Source organism: Mus caroli, unplaced genomic scaffold (genome assembly GCF_978045245.1).
Source record: "Mus caroli unplaced genomic scaffold, Mus_caroli_1 scaffold_11, whole genome shotgun sequence".
Classification (NCBI taxonomy): Eukaryota; Metazoa; Chordata; class Mammalia; order Rodentia; family Muridae; genus Mus; species Mus caroli.
In genome coordinates, this window is record NW_028227266.1 from 101,771,135 (window position 1) to 101,791,078 (window position 19,944).

The 19,944-nt window shown below is 48.2% G+C and overlaps 1 protein-coding gene and 1 long non-coding RNA gene across 2 annotated transcripts in view; one reads left to right on the top strand and one right to left on the bottom strand.

The window, feature by feature from the left end:
* Positions 1 to 3,317: 3,317 nt before the first annotated feature.
* Positions 3,318 to 7,356, bottom strand: LOC147002138 (uncharacterized). The gene is made up of 3 exons (XR_015044478.1): positions 7,172 to 7,356; positions 6,162 to 6,346; positions 3,318 to 5,010 (listed from the first exon to the last, which is right to left on the bottom strand). It is a non-coding gene; the product is annotated as an uncharacterized LOC147002138 (long non-coding RNA).
* The window catches only part of Slco2a1 (solute carrier organic anion transporter family member 2A1), an 80,917-nt gene continuing 68,303 nt past the window's right edge, over positions 7,331 to 19,944 (top strand). The window contains exon 1 of the mRNA XM_021172521.3: positions 7,331 to 7,736. Within this exon, the coding sequence (XP_021028180.1) occupies positions 7,641 to 7,736 (96 nt within the window). The 5' untranslated portion in view covers positions 7,331 to 7,640. The remainder of the gene's footprint in view (positions 7,737 to 19,944) is intronic.

Sequence of the window (19,944 nt, forward strand, 5' to 3'; positions counted from 1 at the left end):
GAAAAGCCCCTATCATGTATAGCAATGCACACAGTAAAACCCCTATCATGTATAACAATGCACACAGTTAAGATAACAGCTGAAAGCTGTTGTTGCTGGCTTTAGTTTGGTTTCCAGCACCCATGTCAGATGGCTCACGACTGGGAATCTGTATTGGGAAAGAATTAGGAGAAGTAGAGAATTCAGCAAAATCTAAATCGTGACAGAGAGTGATGGGATTTCAACAAACCACAACCTTTGAAGCAGAGTTAAACCACTGTAAACCGTTTTTAGAAGACTATCGGGTTCAGATCATCAGCACGTTAGAAACAAGTACCGTGGCAGAGACCAGCCGTAGCTCTCTATCCAATCAGCAGCCTTGGGACAGCAAGATCTGTGGGTCTTCAGGTCCCCCTGTGGAGGACTGAGAGAGCATAGAAGCTTGCTCTATGTGTGCCTGCAGAGTGGGTCTCTCTATTCACAGGAGTGACAGCCAGTCCGCCTTAGCATGGACTGGGGCTATGACCTGGCCATGAATGGGCAGTGTGCAGATAGGGCAGGCTAGACCCCCTTCTCCAAGAAAGAGTGAGATCACTGCTGAGGGAGTGATCTCGGGAAATGTGTGGGAGAGGCCTGTGGGAGTTTCTCCTTTCTTTACCAAATGACCTGCTCTGGGTAAGACCAGGAGCTAGCACAACAGAGCCAGATCCTGAAAAAGTCATCGTAAATGACCACTGACATTGTCTTAGGGGTGTGTGCCAGGCCCTGGTACATCCCAGAGAAAACAGAGAGCAGCAGGGGGCATGAAACTCTGGTGCTATGATAGGCCCCACTGGTCACATTGCATTTTCTTGGGGGAGGGGAGGCTGGAGTGTGTCTGAGAGCTGAGAGGGGGAGACAATGGCAGATAGGAGGCCCCCAAGGACACCCATGCTGGAGGGCCAGAATCTCAGGACAGGGAGGAGCAAAAGAATGGTCTTGTGGCTGGACCAACAGGGCCCACCAATGGCTATAGCTTCCCTTGGACTTTTGTTTAGAGAGAACTTACCAGGCTGGTTGTGATCGTGGCAGCAGGGTTTATATTTTCCAGGAAAAGGGAAGGCTTTCTAAGGGGCAAAGATGGGAGATGCATTCCTCCATGGGCTCAGGACTTGGCTAAGCCTATAGCTGTGACCCTCAGACTGTGTGAAGAGCCCCCCCCCCCAAGTGCTCAGACTCTGTACCTGGCTTCCATGTTTCTATCTGGGCTCTGCCACTTAGAAGCTCTGTGACTGACCAAATTATGTGTGTCTGTGTAAGAGTATGAGCATGGGAGTGCAGTTGCTCATGACGGCCAGAAGAGGGTGCCAGTTCCCCCAGGCTGTAGTTCCAGGCAGTTGTGAGCCATCTGACATGGGTGCTGGAGACTAAACTACAGTCTGCTGCAAAAGCTGCATTTAGGCTTAATCACTGAACCATCTCTCTAGTCCTCTTGCCCCAGTTTCTGCAAATGTAAACCAGAACTACAAAAAAACTATATCTTTCCTTGGATTGTTTAGAGTATGCAATGAATTTTCCATTGTTGGAAGTATGTGTTAAATAAAGATAGAAAACTGTGCAGGATATCTCATGAGTTGTTGGCCAGGAAGGACCCAACGATTCCTTCAAATCAATTCAGGCTATTGTCATTGTTCTTGATTGCCCACTAGAACTAGCCGAAAAAGACCACATTGCTGAAGGTATCATGCACTTTAGTTGTAGAACATAGAGAAATCAGCCTGAACCTGAACTAGGAGTCAGCTGGTCTCCAGAGGGCTCAAAGGTTCTAAGTGCAGCCCAGGCACTGGAGAAGGAACACCGTCAACGGTCTTATCTTGCTGTGAACCCTGGGAGTTACACCACCAACCATCAGTGCTGTGACTATCGTGGAGGTAACCAACCACTTTCTTATTGGTTTGTAGACCTGCTTCACAGGAGGAATTCAAACCAGGTACTCCAAACCTGGTCAAAATCCCACGGCTAGGGAGGTCATAGGCCCTAGAGGGGGACCTGTGACTTTTGTTTTGCTAGGTGGACAATGGTGTCAAACTGCCCTGTAGATATCTCTGTTTCTACCAAACATCAGTATCGTTCTCAGCCTTGGTCAGAGAAGCATCTGCAGTTGAGCGTAGAGACTCAAATGGCCAAAGTGCTGAGAAGTGACCATTGAGCTCGAAGCACTAGACGGGACAGCCCGAGGGCAAGAAGGAGTACCATAAAATGCTGTCCGTGGCATCACGGACATGGCTTTTGGCATCATGAGCTCACAGCTGTAGCGGCTGCCTGCACAAGACTGGGTCCATCAACATTCCGTCATGGACAAGGGAGGGACTCACAAGGCCCCACCTCTCCCCGAGGAACCATAGGCAATTAATGGTTGCTGAGGCAGAGAGAGTCATATTCCTCAGTGGTCTAGCCACTGGTAGGTTGTTCTCGCTCAAGTAAATAACTCTCCACCCATGCTCGTGCAGGCAGCCCTAATTAAATGCAGTGGGTCACAAACAAAACAAAACAAAACAAAACAAAACAAAACAAAACAAAACAAAACAAAACAAAACAAAACAAAACAAAACAAAATTGCAACACCAGAGAGAAAGATATGAAAGTAGGAGGAAGCTTGCTGGGAACACGAAGGGGTTAGTATGAGGGGGGGAGGAAGAGAGGATATGGGGGGTGGGGAGATGTGACCAAAGTAAGTGTGTGTATGTGTGTGTGTGTGCATGCAGGTCACTGTAAAAGGACAAAGAAAAAGTGGCTAAGATAGTGAAACATATACAAGAAAGACTTGTGCCTTTAGCCATCACTCAATTTGACCCAATTATGACCTGTGACTAAAAAAAAAACATCTAGGAACATTGTGTGTTTACACTTGCTCCTTTCTGGGTTCTCCTGGACCCATAGAATTTGGCCTTGGACCCTATCATCCACTGTTAACACCCTTGCTTGGCTCCTCAGTGTGGGACCTGGCCAGCTCGGTAGCTGCCCCTCAGGTCATACCTTGTTCACAGCAAGGGCAGTCTTCAGTTTTCCTCTTTGAACATGACCTCTGGTCTCTCCCCACTCCTATCTCCCCTGGCTTACCTCCTTCCGCTCTGGGTCTATTTCTTGGGCAGATGTTTCTGCAGTCTTTTCTGGATATCCTTCTCTTCACACTCTCACTGAGAGACTTCATCCTTCCTGGAGGGTTAGCATCACCTCCACCCACCCTTTTCTTGACTTTGTGTCTATCCGGGACATTGAGTCATCATAGCCACCCACCAGCTGCCCACTTTAAAAAGAATTTATTTTAATTTTAAAAATTATAATAGCACTTTCCCCTTCTACTTTCTCCAACTCTTCCTCTGCTCCCTCTCAAACTCATGGCCTCTTTTGCTTTGTTGTTTTACACACACACACACACACACACATACACACACACACTATATGTAAATATATAAATGTAAACCCAACTGCTCAGTTCATTTGGTGTTACTTGTATGTATATGATTTCAGAGCTGACCACTCCGAATTGGGCAACCAAGTAGAAGGCTCCTCTTTGGGGAAGACAATTTCTCCCACTCTCCGCATTCCTTAGCTGCCAATAATTCTTTGCCTATGGGCGGGGCCCTGTGAGATTCCCTCTCTCTGTGTTAGCATGGCTGCTGCTACCATCCTTGTGCAGGTCTTGTTTAGACACCCATATCATTGGGTACCAGGAGTGAAGCTTTCCTTTTGTTTTTAGGAGACAGTCTCAAGGCAGATTCCCTGGTCCTCTGGCTCTCGGATTCAAGTGCTCCGCCACATCTTCTGGAACGTTCCGTGAGCCTTCAGTGCAAGAGTTATGTTGCAGATGTATCCCCTGGGGCTTAACACCCACGAACGATCACTTGCTCTCAGTACTTTGACCAGTGGTGGTTTTCTGAAAGGGTGTCCATCTGTTGCACAGATAAGTTTATTTGCTGAGAGACGAGAACTACAATTATCTGTGGCCATACGGATAAATATTTAGAATCTAGCTGCCCGTCTTTACCTTTATGTAGTTCGTACTGGGTGGAGCCTTAGGACACCACTGGCTTCCCCCCGTGGCTGCTAGTCCTTCTGGGTCCCCGCTGCTGGGAATGAGTGTGGCAAACTCGTGGCAAATGCTCTGTGGGAGTCTTCAACTGATGTGGGTACCACCAGCATGTGAGTGCTGATTCCCTGCAGTATTCCCTGAATTTTTCCTCCCTACCTCTTGCGCAGTCCAAGCTTGTATCGCTTGCTTTCCGGAACTCTTTCCGGATCATGGGAAATGCAAATCAGCTTAGAGCCCATGCTACTCAGAAATCTTCAATGTACTGTCGCTGAGCTCTCGGGATAAGGCCTCCATTCTTAGCATGCCAGTTGGTTTAGCCTCTCCCCAGCCTCAAGTATTCCTCTTGTTCCTGGTTGTGTACTCCAGACAGAGTGACACCAGGGAGCAGATGTCACCTCTATCCCTCCTCCTCATCCTTATTCTTAGGGGGTCACTTGACAGTTACCTCTTCACATAGCCTCCCCCCCAGCCCCACCCTGCTGTCCTGAGTGCATTGGGGCCCCTCTTCTGCATGTTCACAGCTCCTGTGTGCAAGTCACTCTGTAACATGGCAGAAGCCTCCTCTCTCCCTACACAGACAGAATGGCTTAGCGGCCAGGACCTGCCATTGTGCACTGGGGCTGGGCTTTTGTGTTTTTAGCACTAACAAATATTTCCTGCAACCAAGGGTTGGGAAGTCCAGCGGAGAGATCCTGGTGATGCTCTTTTGAGGATGCGGATAGCTCCACGTGGAGACACTCAGTGTTGATACAACAACCTTTGTTTCTCTTCTTTTCCCTAACAGACCTTCAATGTTACCCCGGAGGGCAGCGTTTGGGTGAAGCTCGTTTCTTAGTATCCTTTGTAGGGGGTTCCTCTGTGGTCCAGCCAACAAGATTTAAGGCAAAGTCAGTGTGTGAGACGTTGCTTCTCTGCTGTGAGCCTGGCCCTTTCCTGTTTCCCTGTCTTCTACTTCTTTCCTGGAATAAAGAGAGGAGGCTGGAGGAGGAGCCGCCATCTTGTGACCATGAGCTAGCCCTAGTCATGCAAGCCACAGAAGGAACCCTGAGGGCGTCAGGTCATGACCCTCTAACTACCAACAGCCAACCTCTTACAACAGACTGTTAGTGTTCGCAGGGAGCTCGGTTTCCCCCAAATCCTGGTGGTTACTCATTCCCTTTGTAGCCCTGCAGGTTCAGCTATGCTCCTTCTTTTTTGACTCCCCCCCCCATCTCAATCTCTTTGTCTCCCCCCTTCTCCTCCCCCTCCTCCTTCCCTTCCCTAGGTTTCTCTGTCTTTCTGCTCTTCCTCGGCTTCTCTCATGGCCAGGTCTGGGCTGCTGGCCATGTTCAGTCTACTGCTTTCTCTCTGCTCTGGGCCTTTCCAGATGTCTCTGTTGGTTCTCTCCCTCACATCGACAACAAAAACCTTCCCCTTAATCATACCGTGGACTATCCATGTTCATACACAGACAAAGAAGTTTCACTGGAGTCACTGCGGTCAGACACCACCGCATTTAGCTGAACTCTCCCGATAGCATTTCTGAGTAAGCATTTCCCTTGGAGGTGACACACTGGCCGTGATACTAGGCAGAGGGCAAAGTTAAAGGAGCAGGACAGCATCTACACAGGAGAGGTGGATTCTCCCTGGGAGTCTACTAGAAGGATCTACCTGGGAAGGACACGTGTTGAGGAAGAAACTCTAAATCACCGAGGCCCCAGGGTGAAATGCAATTGCTGTATTAGATAACTTTAAAAGTGCCTAAGGCTAGATAGATAGCTGTCAGTAGTGGGCCTGCCTAGCAAGCAGGACTTGAGTTCAATCCCATGTAATCAAAGAGAACAATTATGGCAGCAGGCACTTATAATCACAGGCCTGGGGAGGCAGAGACAGGTGGCTTGCTGGCCAGCCCCAGGTCAATGCCAGGCCAGTGAGTCTGTTTCAAAATCAAGATGGAAGATATCTGAGAAACAGTTGGGGCTGTCCTCTGGCCTCCACCCTCCTTCATTCTACACAAGAGTGGTTCATGGCTGGGCTTTGGCATCAGGCAACACTGAGTTCTGGGTCTAGTTCTATTACTTCCTTGCGGTGTGGCTTTGGTCCCTCTAATTGATCCCTCTGGCATCCTTACCTGTAAAGTCCAGATCATCAAAGCATCCTCTCTCACTTAGATCTAGCACTGGTGGCACAAGAAATCTACATAGCATCAGGCACAATCCACCATGGATGGGGGCCTTCTGTGTCCAGTGTACACTGTCACCTCTAACTACCTGTGTCCCACGGTGGTCCAGCGAGCCAGTCTGTCTGTACTTCTCTCTGCAGGTGAACAAAGCAACGAAGAAGTTGCCCACTGTCCAACAGCCTCTGGATTGTTGCTGTGTCCAGCCAGAGTCCTTGGCTTGCTAGTGCGTAGGAAGAAGTCCCCAGACCGACCAGACCAGAGTTGAGAAAACATCAGCCTTCAGAAATAACGAAGCAGTGGGCTCCATCCTTCACCCGGTGTTCTCCATATTGACAGCATCTTTTCCTGGGCTGGGCTGGAAGAGGTGGTTCTGCCCAAGACAATAGAGTAGGAAACTGGAAGGGCGCCTCCTCCGAACTGCCTCAAGAGCTTTTGCGGGATCTATTTTGTCTTTTTCTGGAAAAGGCTCACCTTCTTTCCCTAAGGTCCCAGTCCAGGAGAGGAAAAAATATCTTGCTCACTCCAGCCTCGCAGAGGAGGTCAGGGTTGGGGCAATCCTGTGTCAGACCAGCGCTTCCTTTTGTCCCAACCCCCAGCACTTCAGGCCAGACCCGCTGACACTCGACAGCGCCTGCAGTTTACCTTGGCTCCGGTCCAGTGAGTTCGAGCCCAGCCCTGGGGCGGCCCCCACCTCTCCACCTTGTTACGCCTTCCCACCCTCCTCTGCAGCGCAAAGAGCAGTTTAAATATAAATCAGTCCTCAGCACAAACAGAGCTTGGGCAGCGAGTCTCAGAGCCATCACCGGAACCGAGGGCCCAGGTTTGCGGAGCGAGTGCGGACACGCAGAGCCCTGCTCTGGACAACCCCAAGAGCCACAGAGACTCCTCGCTCCCTTCCATCACCCCGTGCCCCTCGAGTCCACTCTAGCTCCCCACCCCTTCCCCAGTGCCGCGCCCACCTTAAGTCCCCAGGTCTCTCTTGGCCTGCAGCCTCCTGCCTCCTCCATACGCGGTCTCCTCTTCCTCGGGGACCCGCCACCTCCCCACACACTACCCCCAACCCCCAACCCTGGCCAGCAGGACCTGATAGGCAGCCAGGGCTCACTCAGCTCGAGTCCCAGAGCCTCTGGGCTTCCGCAGCCGCGACTCCAGGACGCAAGACACCTGCCTGGGGGAGGCGACAGCGGCTGGGCGGGGGCTAGCAGCACCTCTGACACCCGAGGAAGAGAGGGAGGAGAGAGAGCGCGTTTCATCATCGCTGCCACTTATAAAAACTTCTGGGCGCTCACTCTCTCGCTCAGTCTCCACGTCTCACTCCCCATAGCCCGGCTACCGCTGCTGAAGCCTGAAGCACCCAAGTCCCGCAGAACCTGACCCCGGCCTGTCGCCACCACCTTGGCCCGGTCAGGGGACGTCGCCTCAGTCACGATGGGGCTCCTGCCCAAGCCCGGAGCACGCCAGGGCAGCGGCACCTCCTCGGTCCCAGCCAGACGTTGCTCCCGCTCGATCTTCAGCAACATTAAGGTGAGTAGTGTTCGTTTTCCGGGCAGGAGGGCGGCAGAGTGGGTGACACAACCTAGGACGTCGATGAGGCCAGTCCGGGAGCTCTGGGTTGCACCCGGCTCCCTTCTCTGTCCCCGGTGCTACATCCGTGGGGCCTGGCCCGGCGTGTGAGCGTGAGGAGGCGATCTCTCTCTCTCTCTCTCTCTCTCTCTCTCTCTCTCTCTCTCTCTCTCTCTCTCTCTCTCTCTCTGTGTGTTGCGCGCATATGCTCATAGGCTCTCGTGGGGAGTAATAATCAGAAGAACAGACGTAACTTTGTAAAGAGGGAACTGTCCTGTTCTTCCATGGAGAAAGAACACCTCCAGGGAATTCTGTTGGGTCTCTGCTGTGGGTATGCGCTCTTCCTTAATGAGAAGGGATGCAGAGGAGTTTGGCCAGCACCTTGTGGGCAACAGGCTGTGAGCAGCCTGAGATGCTGCAAGTCAGAGCACACGCACCTTGTCTCAGTGGATGGTAGAAGCCTGCATTCCTTGCCTGGGTTTTCATCTTTGCAATAGTTGGGAGTCGCAGATTAGATTGCTACCTGGCTGCATAGCTCCCAGCAGTTTTGAGAATCCCCCAGCTCTCCTGGTCTCAAGAAAACAGCAGGCACTCGAGGTTTATGGAGAAAGGCCACCAGAGGTGTCTGTGGCCTAAGAGTTATGGGGAGTTAATAGAAAAAAGGGGAAACTGTTAGCATGAGAATGCCTTCTTTGGTAAGGGTCAAAAGTAGGGTCCACTTCCCCCAGGTCTTGAAGGACCTGGAATGGTTGCGTCCTTACAAAATTTGGGGGAGAGGTTCCTGAAGAAGGTATCTCCTGGAAGGGGCTAGACGACCTTGGTCAGACATCCAGGCGCCCTGGGGTCCGGCAAGCATATGGTGCAGAGAGATTATTTCCCACAATTCCTACTTTAGATGTAGAGGGTGCCCAGACCTCACATGGAAGGATTGAAGAAATGTGAACAGGCTATGTGTGTCTAACGGAAAGAGACTGGGGTTTGGGGGGTGGGGGTGGGGCAGAGCGATGCCACCTGCATGTTCTGCCTCAGGCTGTTACTGGTAGAACTGGGGTTCCTCGTGGGGATCCCTCTTTTGTTACTACCACCACCACCACCACCATGGTTTTAAAAGGCTACCTTGATTTCCCATTGGAATATTCCTAACATAAAAAATTGGAGGTAATTGAAAACAGTCCTCAGATCTCCTCCCCTCTAGCCAGACCTGGATGGGAATTCCATTTATTATTTTGGTTCTACCAATTTACAGGGACTTAGAGAATTATGGAGATTTAAAAAAAAAAACTTGCTAATTAGAAGGAAAGGGTGTGTCCAAAGGATGGGTGGTCTCAAAGGAATGGGATTGTGGCAGCACGAGAAGGAGGTCTCTCTCATTTTCCCCAAGAATGGAAAGAGAGGTGGCTGTCCCAGGATTCCTGATGGTCAGGGTGACAAGAGTGACTCAGCACCTCCAACCTCTAAAAATAAGTGGGTGGCAGCCATTTCGTTGAAAAAAATATAAAAATAAGATAAAAACCACATTCATATGTTGAGATTCATGCCTGAGACCTGGACCTAGGCCAGTTGGCCTCAGAAGGGAGAGTCAAGAGCTCTTATCAGTCAAGAGGTTTTGAGTCTGTTAAAACATTTCCTTGGTTGGAGGATAATAAGCATCAGATGACAGGCAGTTTGGAGAGCCCCCACCTTAGCCAGATTCGTCCTGGAGACCCTAGGCACACCTGAGTGGAGATCCTAGCTAAGCTTTTTCTTGCTGGTGACTCATGCCTGGGCCTTTGCTATTCGAAGGGAGATTTTCTCCTCTTGATGACAGGCTGGGTGACTACCTTATACCTTCCCAGCAAGGGAAAGGTGACACAAATGACGTGGGGCAGGTGACAAGGGACATTCAGCCCAATAGCTTGTCACTTTGCTGGCATCTTTGTCACTGGGATGGACTGTCAAGAGTGGATGTTGCTGTAAACCCATGTGCCACATGATCTGAGGGAGGAGTAGAGTCTAAGAATACAGATCCACGGCCTGGCCACACTCACTTCCTGGGTCACACAGGACAGACACATGGCTCACCTTTCTTGGCCCTCTGTGGTCCTTTTCTGAAAGAGTGGGTGTCATGAATAGTTCCCATTATGCACCTCGGTAAGAATGCCCTAGGGTAAGAGTAAAACTGGGTCTCCCCAGGGTGAGCCCCAAGTGAGATAGATCACTTCTCACTTCTGTAAACAAGGCATTGCATTCCAGTGTCCTCCAGGAGCTCCGGTTTCAATGTTAGACCAGCTCTGAATGACGCCCTGGTCTCCATCCTTGACACCACACTGTAGGCCTGCACAGGTCAAGCCAGATAGGAGGGTCCCAGTACTGAGGTGGGAGAGTGAGTCCCACCTCTAACCAAGATGCTATTTGCAATTGATACATACCAACCAAGGCAAACATCAGTTTTCTTCAGTGGAGTGTCCCTGTGAATATCAAACCATACTTCAGAGCAGACCCGTGTCCCTGAGTAGCTGGCCAAGATAAAACAAAACCCATTTTTGTTTGTTTGTTGTGGGCTTTTTGTTTAGCTTGGACATTTTTGGCTTATTGTTTTGTTTTGTTTTGATTTTGAGTTTTGTGAGATTTGTTTATTTGTTTATTTATTTTAAAGACTACAGCACCTGCTGGTCTCCCAGTAGTAACCAAGCCTTACCCTGCTTAGCTTCCAAAATCAGACGAGATTGGGTGCATTCAGGGTGGTATGGCCATAGATGAGTGTTATTTTGTTTTGTTTTGTTTTGTTTTGCTTTGCTTTGTTTGAAAGAGAGAGAGAAAGCATAAAGTTGAGTGGTTAGTGAGGTAGAGAGGATCTGGGAGGAGTTGGGGGGAGAAAAAAACATGATCAAACTATAATATTGGGCAAAAGTTGTTTTAAAAAATCTTAAAAATGATTAAAAGATAGATTTTTAAGAACTCAAAATAAAAATTAAAAAAAAACTGGGTGTAGTGGTCTTGTAATCTTAGCATTCAGGAGATAAAGGCAGGAGAATTAGAAGCTTAAGTTATCACTGGCTATAGAGTAAGCTGGAGGCAGCCTGGGCTACATGAGACCTGTCAAAAGAGAGAAAGAAAGAAAGAAAGAAAGAAAGAAAGAAAGAAAGAAAGAAAGAAAGAAAGAAAGAAAGAAAGAAAGAAAGAAAGAAAGAAAAGAAAGAGAGAGAGAAAGAAGAGAGAAAAAAGAAACCATTGTCCCATTAGTTCCATGATGCAGTTATTAGTTATCAATGACAGTTAATAATATTTATCACAAGGTCCATAATAATAACAAATAATAGCTAACAGTAATTGGGCTCTATGAATGTACAGACCTTGAGGATCTTGCACGCACATCCCATCTGCTTTACAACTCTAGCAGAGGATAACATTACCAACCTCACTGATAAGGCAATCAAGCCTTCATGGACCAGGAAGGGAGGCAGGGAGAGGCAGGAACAGCTATGGCACAAAGCACTGTCCTGCCCGCCCCTCATGAGCACTGACGTCTACGCTGGCTCTATAACTGGCGACGACACAGCCATCAGTTAACAGTACTTTCTCCAGGACCGGGAGACATTCAGGAGTGGGTATAGAGGGGACCCAGACAGGAATCCCCAATGCTGACCCACTCCTGCCTCTTCTCTCTTCACAAGTCTTCATGAAAGAGCCTTGCAATTATTATTATTTATTATTATTATTATTATTATTATTATTATTATTATTATTATTATTACATGAAACAGGATGCTGGAATGTGTGAGGTGTGAGGCACCACCATGCAGCCAGGGGAATTTTTACATAGCATGTGTGTGTGTATGTGTGTGTGTGTGTGTGTGTGTGTAACAAGTCAACATGCAGCTATGTGGAGGCCAGAGGACAATCTATAGTATCAGCCTTAGGGACAGCTTCCATCTCCTTTGAGAAAGGGTTTTAAAGGGCCTGAAGCTCACTGACTATGGTCAACTGGCTAAGCCATGGATCCCTAGCCATGGATCCCTAGGGCTCCCCTGTCTCTGCCTACTGCTAGGGTCAAACCCACTCTGTCTGGGTAATGCCATTCTTACACAGGTACTAAGGTTAGAACTGGGATCCTCTTGCGCATGCGGCAAGCGCTTTATAGGTTGGGAAGTGTTTTGCTTCTGGTTTGCTGTGGTACTGTTGAATCCCAAGCCATGAGCTATGTAAGAGAGCATTCTACCACTGAGTCACCTCCCAAGCCCTGTGGGGTGAGGATTTATATATCTCCTCCTGCAGGAGACCTCTCTCTCTCTCTCAAGATTTATTTATTTTGTCTATATGAGTACATCATTGCTCTCTTCAGACACACCAGAAGAGGGCATTGGATCCCATTACAGATGGTTGTGAGCCACCATGTGGTTGCTGGAAATTGAACTCAGGACCTCTGGAAAAGCAGTCAGTGCTCTTAACCACGGAGCCGTCTCTCCAACCCCCAGGAGACATCTCTTGAGGTTTGGTTTGCAAGAAGATTCTTAGGAATCCCAGAACCTGCTCAAACATCACTGCCAATTAGTCTAGTACAGGCCCAGGACTCTAAATTAAAAACTGGTTCCCTTGGAGATCCTGGGATAGGAGAGTGTTGGGAGGAGGTAGGCTCTGCTCCTGACTTCTCCTGGCAGCCTCAGACTAATCCGAAGCTCCCCAAAGTGAAACACCGTTTTGGAGCTAAGTCGAGGTTCTTCTGAGGCCTTTGACCCCCTCAACCCTGGTGAGGCATCTTGAGTGCCACTTCTTAGTTTCCAAAATCCAGGGCAGCATGCCAACAACCTAATCCACCCCCAGGAAAGCACTCCCACTGGACTCCCTGAATCAGAGAAGAGCCAACCGTGGTTTGCCCACCTCCCTCCAGGGGGCGCATTTCCATAGACTTCAGAACAGTGTTTTGTTCTCAGGAGGCCTTCTTGGCAAGTTTATCAGAAGGCAGGGAAAGGAAGGATGAGGACTGATGGCTTCTCTGGTATTAGAATACTGGGATTCCTCTCTGGGCTGATGTTCTAAGCCCTCTATAGCTTTTCATCTCCCAACACAGAACAAATGAGAGCGAGTTAACATTTCTGAGAGTGGAGAGTCCCTTTCATCTGTCCTGATTGTGACAGGACTATCTCTTTTTCCAAGCTAGGAGACCCAGCCTGGGCTGTTGGGATGAGGGCACGCTTCTCCTCATTTTCTCTTGTCTCAGCATGTAATTTGAGACAAACGGTGTTTGTAGGGGAAGGTCAGAGGCCTCTGACCCTCCTCATTCTCCCCTTCCCACCCTTGCATTGGTTGTAACCACCTCCTGGCAGCCTTTCTGTCTGTAGAGGCACTGGCTGCACAGTGTTTGCTATGTGCCCAATCCCAAGGGTGGGGAGGGAGGTACAAGAGGGCAAGGATAGGGAGACTCAGAGGCTGCGGTGGGAGTGTTCCTGCCCCCTGCCCCAGCCCTGTGTCAGGATAGAGGGTTGCTCTCTGTTTATTATTTTTAGACTCTCTAGAGATGGTTTTCCCAAGGGATGCTGTGAAGAAATGAAGAAATGAGGTGTATGAGTTTGCCCTTCTTCATGCTCTACACGGGTCACCATCACTGGGGGCTCTCTCATAGTGACCCCATGAGAAAGTCACTTGTGTTGCTAGTTCCAGGCACAGCTTGATTTGTTTAGAGTCTTTTAGAAAATGGTTTTCAGTTTGAAATGATAACAGATTCTCAACAAAGCTGGTCTTAGAGGTCCTGTGTGTCCTACACCCACTCACCCTCAGGGTTCCATGCTATATGACAACAGTAATGACGAGGGATATCAAAAAAGCAGGAAATCACCATTGCTATCTCGTGCACGTACAGTCCTGTCCTGTACTGCTTTATCACAGGTAGATCTGTGCAGACACCACCCATCTGAGGATACAGGCGTGTTTCACCACCCTCCGCAGAGAAGTGCCTTGTGCCCGCTCATTGAGAGTCTCATCCTCTGACCGCTGTCCCTAACCCCCAGCACTGTCTAGTGTCCATCTCCCGGATTGTATTATTTCAAGGCTGTTACATACATGGAAGCATGTAACAGGTGACCTTTTGAAAAACCAGTGGTCTTCATGCAGAATAACGTATTTGCGTTCCAGTCCATCTAAGCTGTGACACGGATCAGGAGCTGGTTCGTTTTAACGGCTGAGTACTACGCCAAGGTGTGGATGTGCTGTGCTTCGTTTACACATGTTCACTTACGGAAGGGCGTTTGGCTCATTTCCCACTTGGGACTAGTTCAGATAAATCCGCAAGAGTGGTGACGTACAGGCTTCTGTGTGGACATAGCTCGTAATTTCTCTAGGGTGAATGCCGTGGAGTGTTGCTGGGTGGTGTGGTTGTTGAGCAATGATACTTTTTTTAAAGAAAGATTTATTTATTATTATAAATAAGTACACTGTAGCTGACTTCAGACACACCAGAAGAGGGTGTCAGATCTCATTATGGATGGTTGCAGGGATTTGAACTCAGGACCTTTGGAAGAGCAGTCAGTGCTCTTACCCACTGAGCCATCTCACCAGCCCTGAACAATGATACTTTTTTAAAAAAGGAGCTTCCCAACTCTTTCCTGGAAGGGTCACCTCACCTTACACGGGTGTCAGCTGCTTAGCAGTTGGTCAGCTTTTGATATTACCACTCTTTTTTTGTAAAAATTCTAATAGACATGCGGTACCACCTCTTTGTGTCTCATTCATGTTGTCCTTGTGGCTGGAGAGAGGAAGATTGACCTTCTTTTCATGTGTTCATTGCTCCTTCATGTTGTTGTTTTCCTTTAATGTTGTGTAGCTTTAAGAGCTCACTGGGCACTCCAGTTATAAGTCCTTTGTTGGGATATTTGGTCTGCAGATTTTGTCTTTGAATCTGTAGGTTGGTTTTTTTTTTTTAATCATTTAAAATGGTTTTATAGAGAAAATACTTAATTTTGATGAATCCTGATTATTGCTCTCTCTCTCTCTCTCTCTCTCTCTCTCTCTCTCTCTCTCTCTCTCTGTGTGTGTGTGTGTGTGTGTATGTATACACCTGCTCACATGTGCGCACACAGTAGTCAAAGGACCTTAGGTGTTGGTCCTCAACATTCACATTGTTTGAGACAGGGTTTCTTGTTTACTGCTATATACAACCCCAGCCTTTGTTTGTTTGTTTGTTTGTTTGTTTTTAAGCTCACGTAGGCAGATTACCCACTACTCACTGTGTAGCTCAGGTTGGCCTGGAACTCCTGATCCTCTTGATTTCTATCTCTGAATTGCTGGGTTACTAAGTATGTACTGCCGTGTCTGGCTTACATATATCAGCCTTCAGCAGTTTGGATCCTCCTCTTGGTGCTACATCTAAGAAGGCTTGCTTCACTGAATCATTGCTCCTAAGTGTTTTTCTCCCCTATATCTTCTTGTAAACACTCCCCGGTTTTACTATTGAATCTATTGTTCTGTATAGAGGCGCGCGTTGGGTCAAAGCCTTGTCTGTTTTTACCTCTTGGTGTTCTTGCGCCATGTCTCTTCTCTCCTGACTTGTCGCAGCGCTCTTGTCCCAAAAGAGTTGGCTGTTCTCCTGCAGGTCTCTTGGTTCTTTGTTTAGCTTCACTGCTACACACCTTCAGCCCCCTCCCCTTGTATCGCTGTCTGATTATTGTAGCTACAGATCGAGGCTCGACGAGGGAGGGGTTTGCTTTCACCTCTAACGGTGCAGTTATCAAGCTTGCTAACTCAAGGAGCTTCCCTTGCCCTCTGGCTTTTGGCATGATTTCAGGGCAGATTTCAGCAGTGGGTGTGAGCTCTGCAGCACCCCTGTCTCCTGCTTGCCTTCTGGTTTCAGCTGATTGGCATGCTTTTCTCCTTGGACTTTTAGATCTGTGCCTCTAAATTCTCTATGAGAGTGGGAGATGTCTCAGTCTGTAAGGTATTCACCATGCAAGCATGAGAACTTGAGTTCAGAACCCCAGGATACATGTAAAAATCTGGGAGCCACGGCACAGGCCTCTAATTTCAGTGCTGGGAGGGTAGAGATAGGTTTCCTGAGGCTCCCTGGCCAGCCAGCCCAGCGGAACCCATAAGTTCCAGGTTCAGTAAGAGAATTTGCTTCAAAACTAGAGACTTGCTGTCAACCTCTGGCCTCCACAAGCACATGCATGTGCACTTGCACACACATGTATACACACATGTATACACATGCAATAAATACAATTTTCTTTTATAATCCTAATGACAGCCCTGAAGAGAGGTGTCAACCCAACACCTCCATCTCACAGCTGAGGAAGAAGAGAACCGCACAGGGCTGCGTGCTGAGTAACTGGCAAAGCAGGAATGCCCACTCAGCATCTCCCTCCCAATCCCCCCTTTCCCATGACCACAGAAGGACTCTGTCTTCTACTTTCTCTCATCCATGACCTGCAGGCTTGGGCTCCATGGTCTCAGGGTTCCTTTCCCAGTCTCAAATTCTCATCTCATGCTAGCCACCACGGATTAAGATGAGACTAGGAGCGAGCCAGTTGGATTTGGACTGTGCTTGGAGAGTTTCTGTGGACCCAGTGGAAGCAATGGGATTCTTCCAGCAGTGTCCTGCTGGCTTGGGTTGGAGGACCTTGGTGGCCTGGGTCTGCCTTACTGTTGGAAGTTGATTAAATTTTCTCAGGGGTGGAGAGTGAAACCAAGGCAGAAGTCAACTTGGACTTCACTGTGGGGGTGAGGGACGGGTGGGCTGATACTGTGGGGGGTGGGCATCTTCATGAGCTGATCTTCCCAGCTCCTTTCCATTCTGGGTCCTGAAGCTCAGCAGTACACCCAAGAGGCTCAGGTCCAGCCTAAGGGTGAAGCAAAGAGAGGGAGCCAAAGGGCTTGTGAGGAACTCTTAGAACATTCAATGTGATCAGTATTTGGTGCTAATGCCCAGGACTGCTCTTGGCTTCTAGAGATGTGGTGGACTCTCTTCTCCTATCTCAGGGTTTCTATTGTGGGAATGAAACACCATGACCAAAAAGCAAATTGTGGGAGAAAAGGGTTTATTTGGCTTAGACTTCCATATTCCTGTTCATCACCAAAGGAAGTCAAGACAGGAACTCAAACAAGGCAGGAACCTAGAGGCAGGAGCTGCTGCAGAGGTCATGGAGGGATGCTACTTACTGCCTTGACTCCCATGACTTACTCAGCCTGCTTTCTTATAGATCCCAGGATCACCAGCACAGGGATGGAACCATCCATACTGGGCTGGGCTCTTCCATATTGATCACCATCCATACTGGGTTGGGCTCTTTCCTATTGATCACTAATTAAGAAAATTCCCTAGAGCTGGATCTTATGGAGGCATCTTCTCAGTTAAGGTTCCCTCCTTTCAGATGACACTAGCTTGTGTGTCAAGTTGACATAAGTCTACTTTAGCACACCTCCTTAGAGAGTTAATGAGCATCTGGGTCCTGGAGGAGCCTGGGGTCTTCTTGACAAGCCACATATGTTCAGAGTGGTGTCACACCAAATGTCCCTGGGATGTGGGCTAACCTAGAGCACCAAGGAGCTTGGGTAAGATACAGAGGTCCTCAGAAGGGGTCAACATGGAGGTTCACCTTTGTCACATGCCTCACCTCAAGGCCCTGGGTTCTAAATAATAAATAGGTTTCCACATCCTGGAAGGGCTAGAGAACAATGTATCTGGAGATAGGGCCTGACCTGACTAACCCCAAGAATTACATTTTTCCCCCTGAAAATCAAATGAATTTTATATTTTGTTTCACAAATCATCTATTTCCACAAGTCTGTTCTTGTTCCCCAAATCTGGGAGTAACCGCAACATCCAGGGACCTGTCTTGTGTTTCTCAAACGCAGGGTCCCAGAAGAAGCCCATCAAATTTGGGGACTACCACCTAGATAGAGCTCAGGAAATAACTACTTATCTGGCTAGTTCACTCAGTCAGCTTGTTGGCTGCAGAGGGAAAGACGCTCCACAGTTTAAACAGGATGGGAATGTGGGGTGTGGGTCAGAAAATTTGTAAACTGAGCCCAGTGGGACACTGGCAAAGTGGAGCCAGTTACAGAATCTGGTGAGGTGCCCTGGGTTTGGGGGAAAAGGGCATGTTGGTAGATCGCTACCAACATCTACCAGTAGAAATGACACAGGATTTTCCTGGTGTCTTTTGGTTGCCAAACAGAATCCTAAACAGATCTTAACTGAACACTTGCTCAGTCAGCTTTAAGCTGTCCCTTCCTTGCACCTCAGGACCTCCTCTTTTTCTTAAACTTCCTGTTTTTCTTTGGCTCGAAATGCAGGTGGAGGCAATAGCCAGGAGCTGAGCCAGGAGTCTGCAGCTGATTGATTGGTTGTGGGTGAGACCTTTTCTAGCTAGGCACTGCTGTTCTGTCTGGCTCTCCGAGAAACTCCAAAGTTTCTGAGATGGATTGCCTGTATGTTTGCTGGTTCCCAGGATGAACAAACAACCCCCATTTGCCCTGGGACACAGGACTTTCAGTTTTAAAACTGGAAATGTTCTAAGGAAATTGAAATAAGTGAGTCAACTTACTGCCTCCCATGTAAGAATAGCTTACAAAAACAAGCTTCTACTCTCTGACTACCAGAGGCAGCAAGGAGGGTTCGCAGATAATGTTGCAGGGTAGACATGAACCCCAGAGGCTCATGGAGGCTTCCAGAGAGCAGCTTATGATGGGCCAGATCTTGGGCCTTGCAAGCCTCATTCGTCTCTCCGACTTACAGGTGAAAGCCTTTCTCCAAGCTTCCTGCACCCATTGTGGATCATGGTTCATGACTAGTCCATTGCGTAGAATCTGTACAGATAAGAATGGAACATACTATGGACAGATAAAGCTCCTGGTCTGGGGAGCTATTGAATTTCAGAATTGACTGTGATATGCAAACTCATCTCCTCAAAGATGCAAAAATGTGCTGATGTCTCTGTCTTTGCTATCTGGCTCATTCACAGGATAGCCTTTTTCTACAACCCAGGTCCACCTGCCTTGGGGATAGCACCACTCATGGTGGATGAAGTGTTCCACATCCACCGTCATTAAGACCATCCCTCACAGGCATGACCACGGGCTACTCTAATCTGAGTAATCCCTCAATGGGAACTCTCCTTCAAATGACTCTAGGCTTATCAAGTTGATAGCTGAATCTAACTAGGATATAACCTATTATATACTTAATGCATAGGTATATAAAATTTATAAGGAGCAGGGATGGCATTGTTCATACTTTTTTGTTTGGTTGTCTTATTTGTACTATATTTTAGTCTAATTTAGTTTCTTTCTTTCTTTTTTTCTTTCTTTTTTTTCTTTCCTCCTCCTCTTCTTCCTCCTCCTCTTCCCCCTCCTCTTCCTCCTCCTTCTCCTTCTTCTCCTCCCCTTCCTCCTCCTCCTTCTTTTTGAGACAGCATCTTGCTCTGTGGCCCAGACTGAGCTGAAATTCACTAAATTAACCTGGTGTACTTTGAACTTGCAATAATCCTCCTGCCTCTGCCTCCCAAGTGTGATTACATACATGAGCCACTGTGCCTGGTCTTGAACATTCAGAGTACTGGCCTCAGTTCCAACCCATTCTTAGTAGCTGGTACAAACTTCCTTCCATTTGGACCATGTGTGTGGTAAGCCAAAAAAAAAAAAAAAAAAAAAAAAGGACAGATATTCAGCTATGACTATAATTATCAATATATCTGTGCGTCCTGCAAGAGCACACACCCACAGTGCACACATTTAGTGAGCTAATGTGAACAAAGCTAGGTCCTTCCAGAACGATGAATGATGAAGCCCTTTTCCTATGCCGAGAAGGCAACCCGTTAATTTCTACTTTATCAAGGAGGAAACTGGAAGGAGGACTATACAAAATGCCTCTCACACAAGTGGAGAGCTGAAAGTAGCGCTTTCTGGGGGTGCTGTCTTGAGTTTTTCTCCCCTCTACAGCTGCACACAGTCCTCCATAAATCTCCAATCGTTTAGCCAGAGTGGTACCTAGCCATTGCGTCCTACCAGAGATTCGGCAGAGTCACGGACATCTGTCTAGTGCTGTTTTCTAAGTCAGACGTATCTACTGTTGTCCCGGAATTCTAACTTCCTCACGTTTGCCTCTAGATGCACATTTCCTCTTTGGTATTCAGCCAACACCAACACTCCAGCGCAGGACACTTAGATGGAGTGTGGACGTGGGGCTATGTCATGGCTTTAA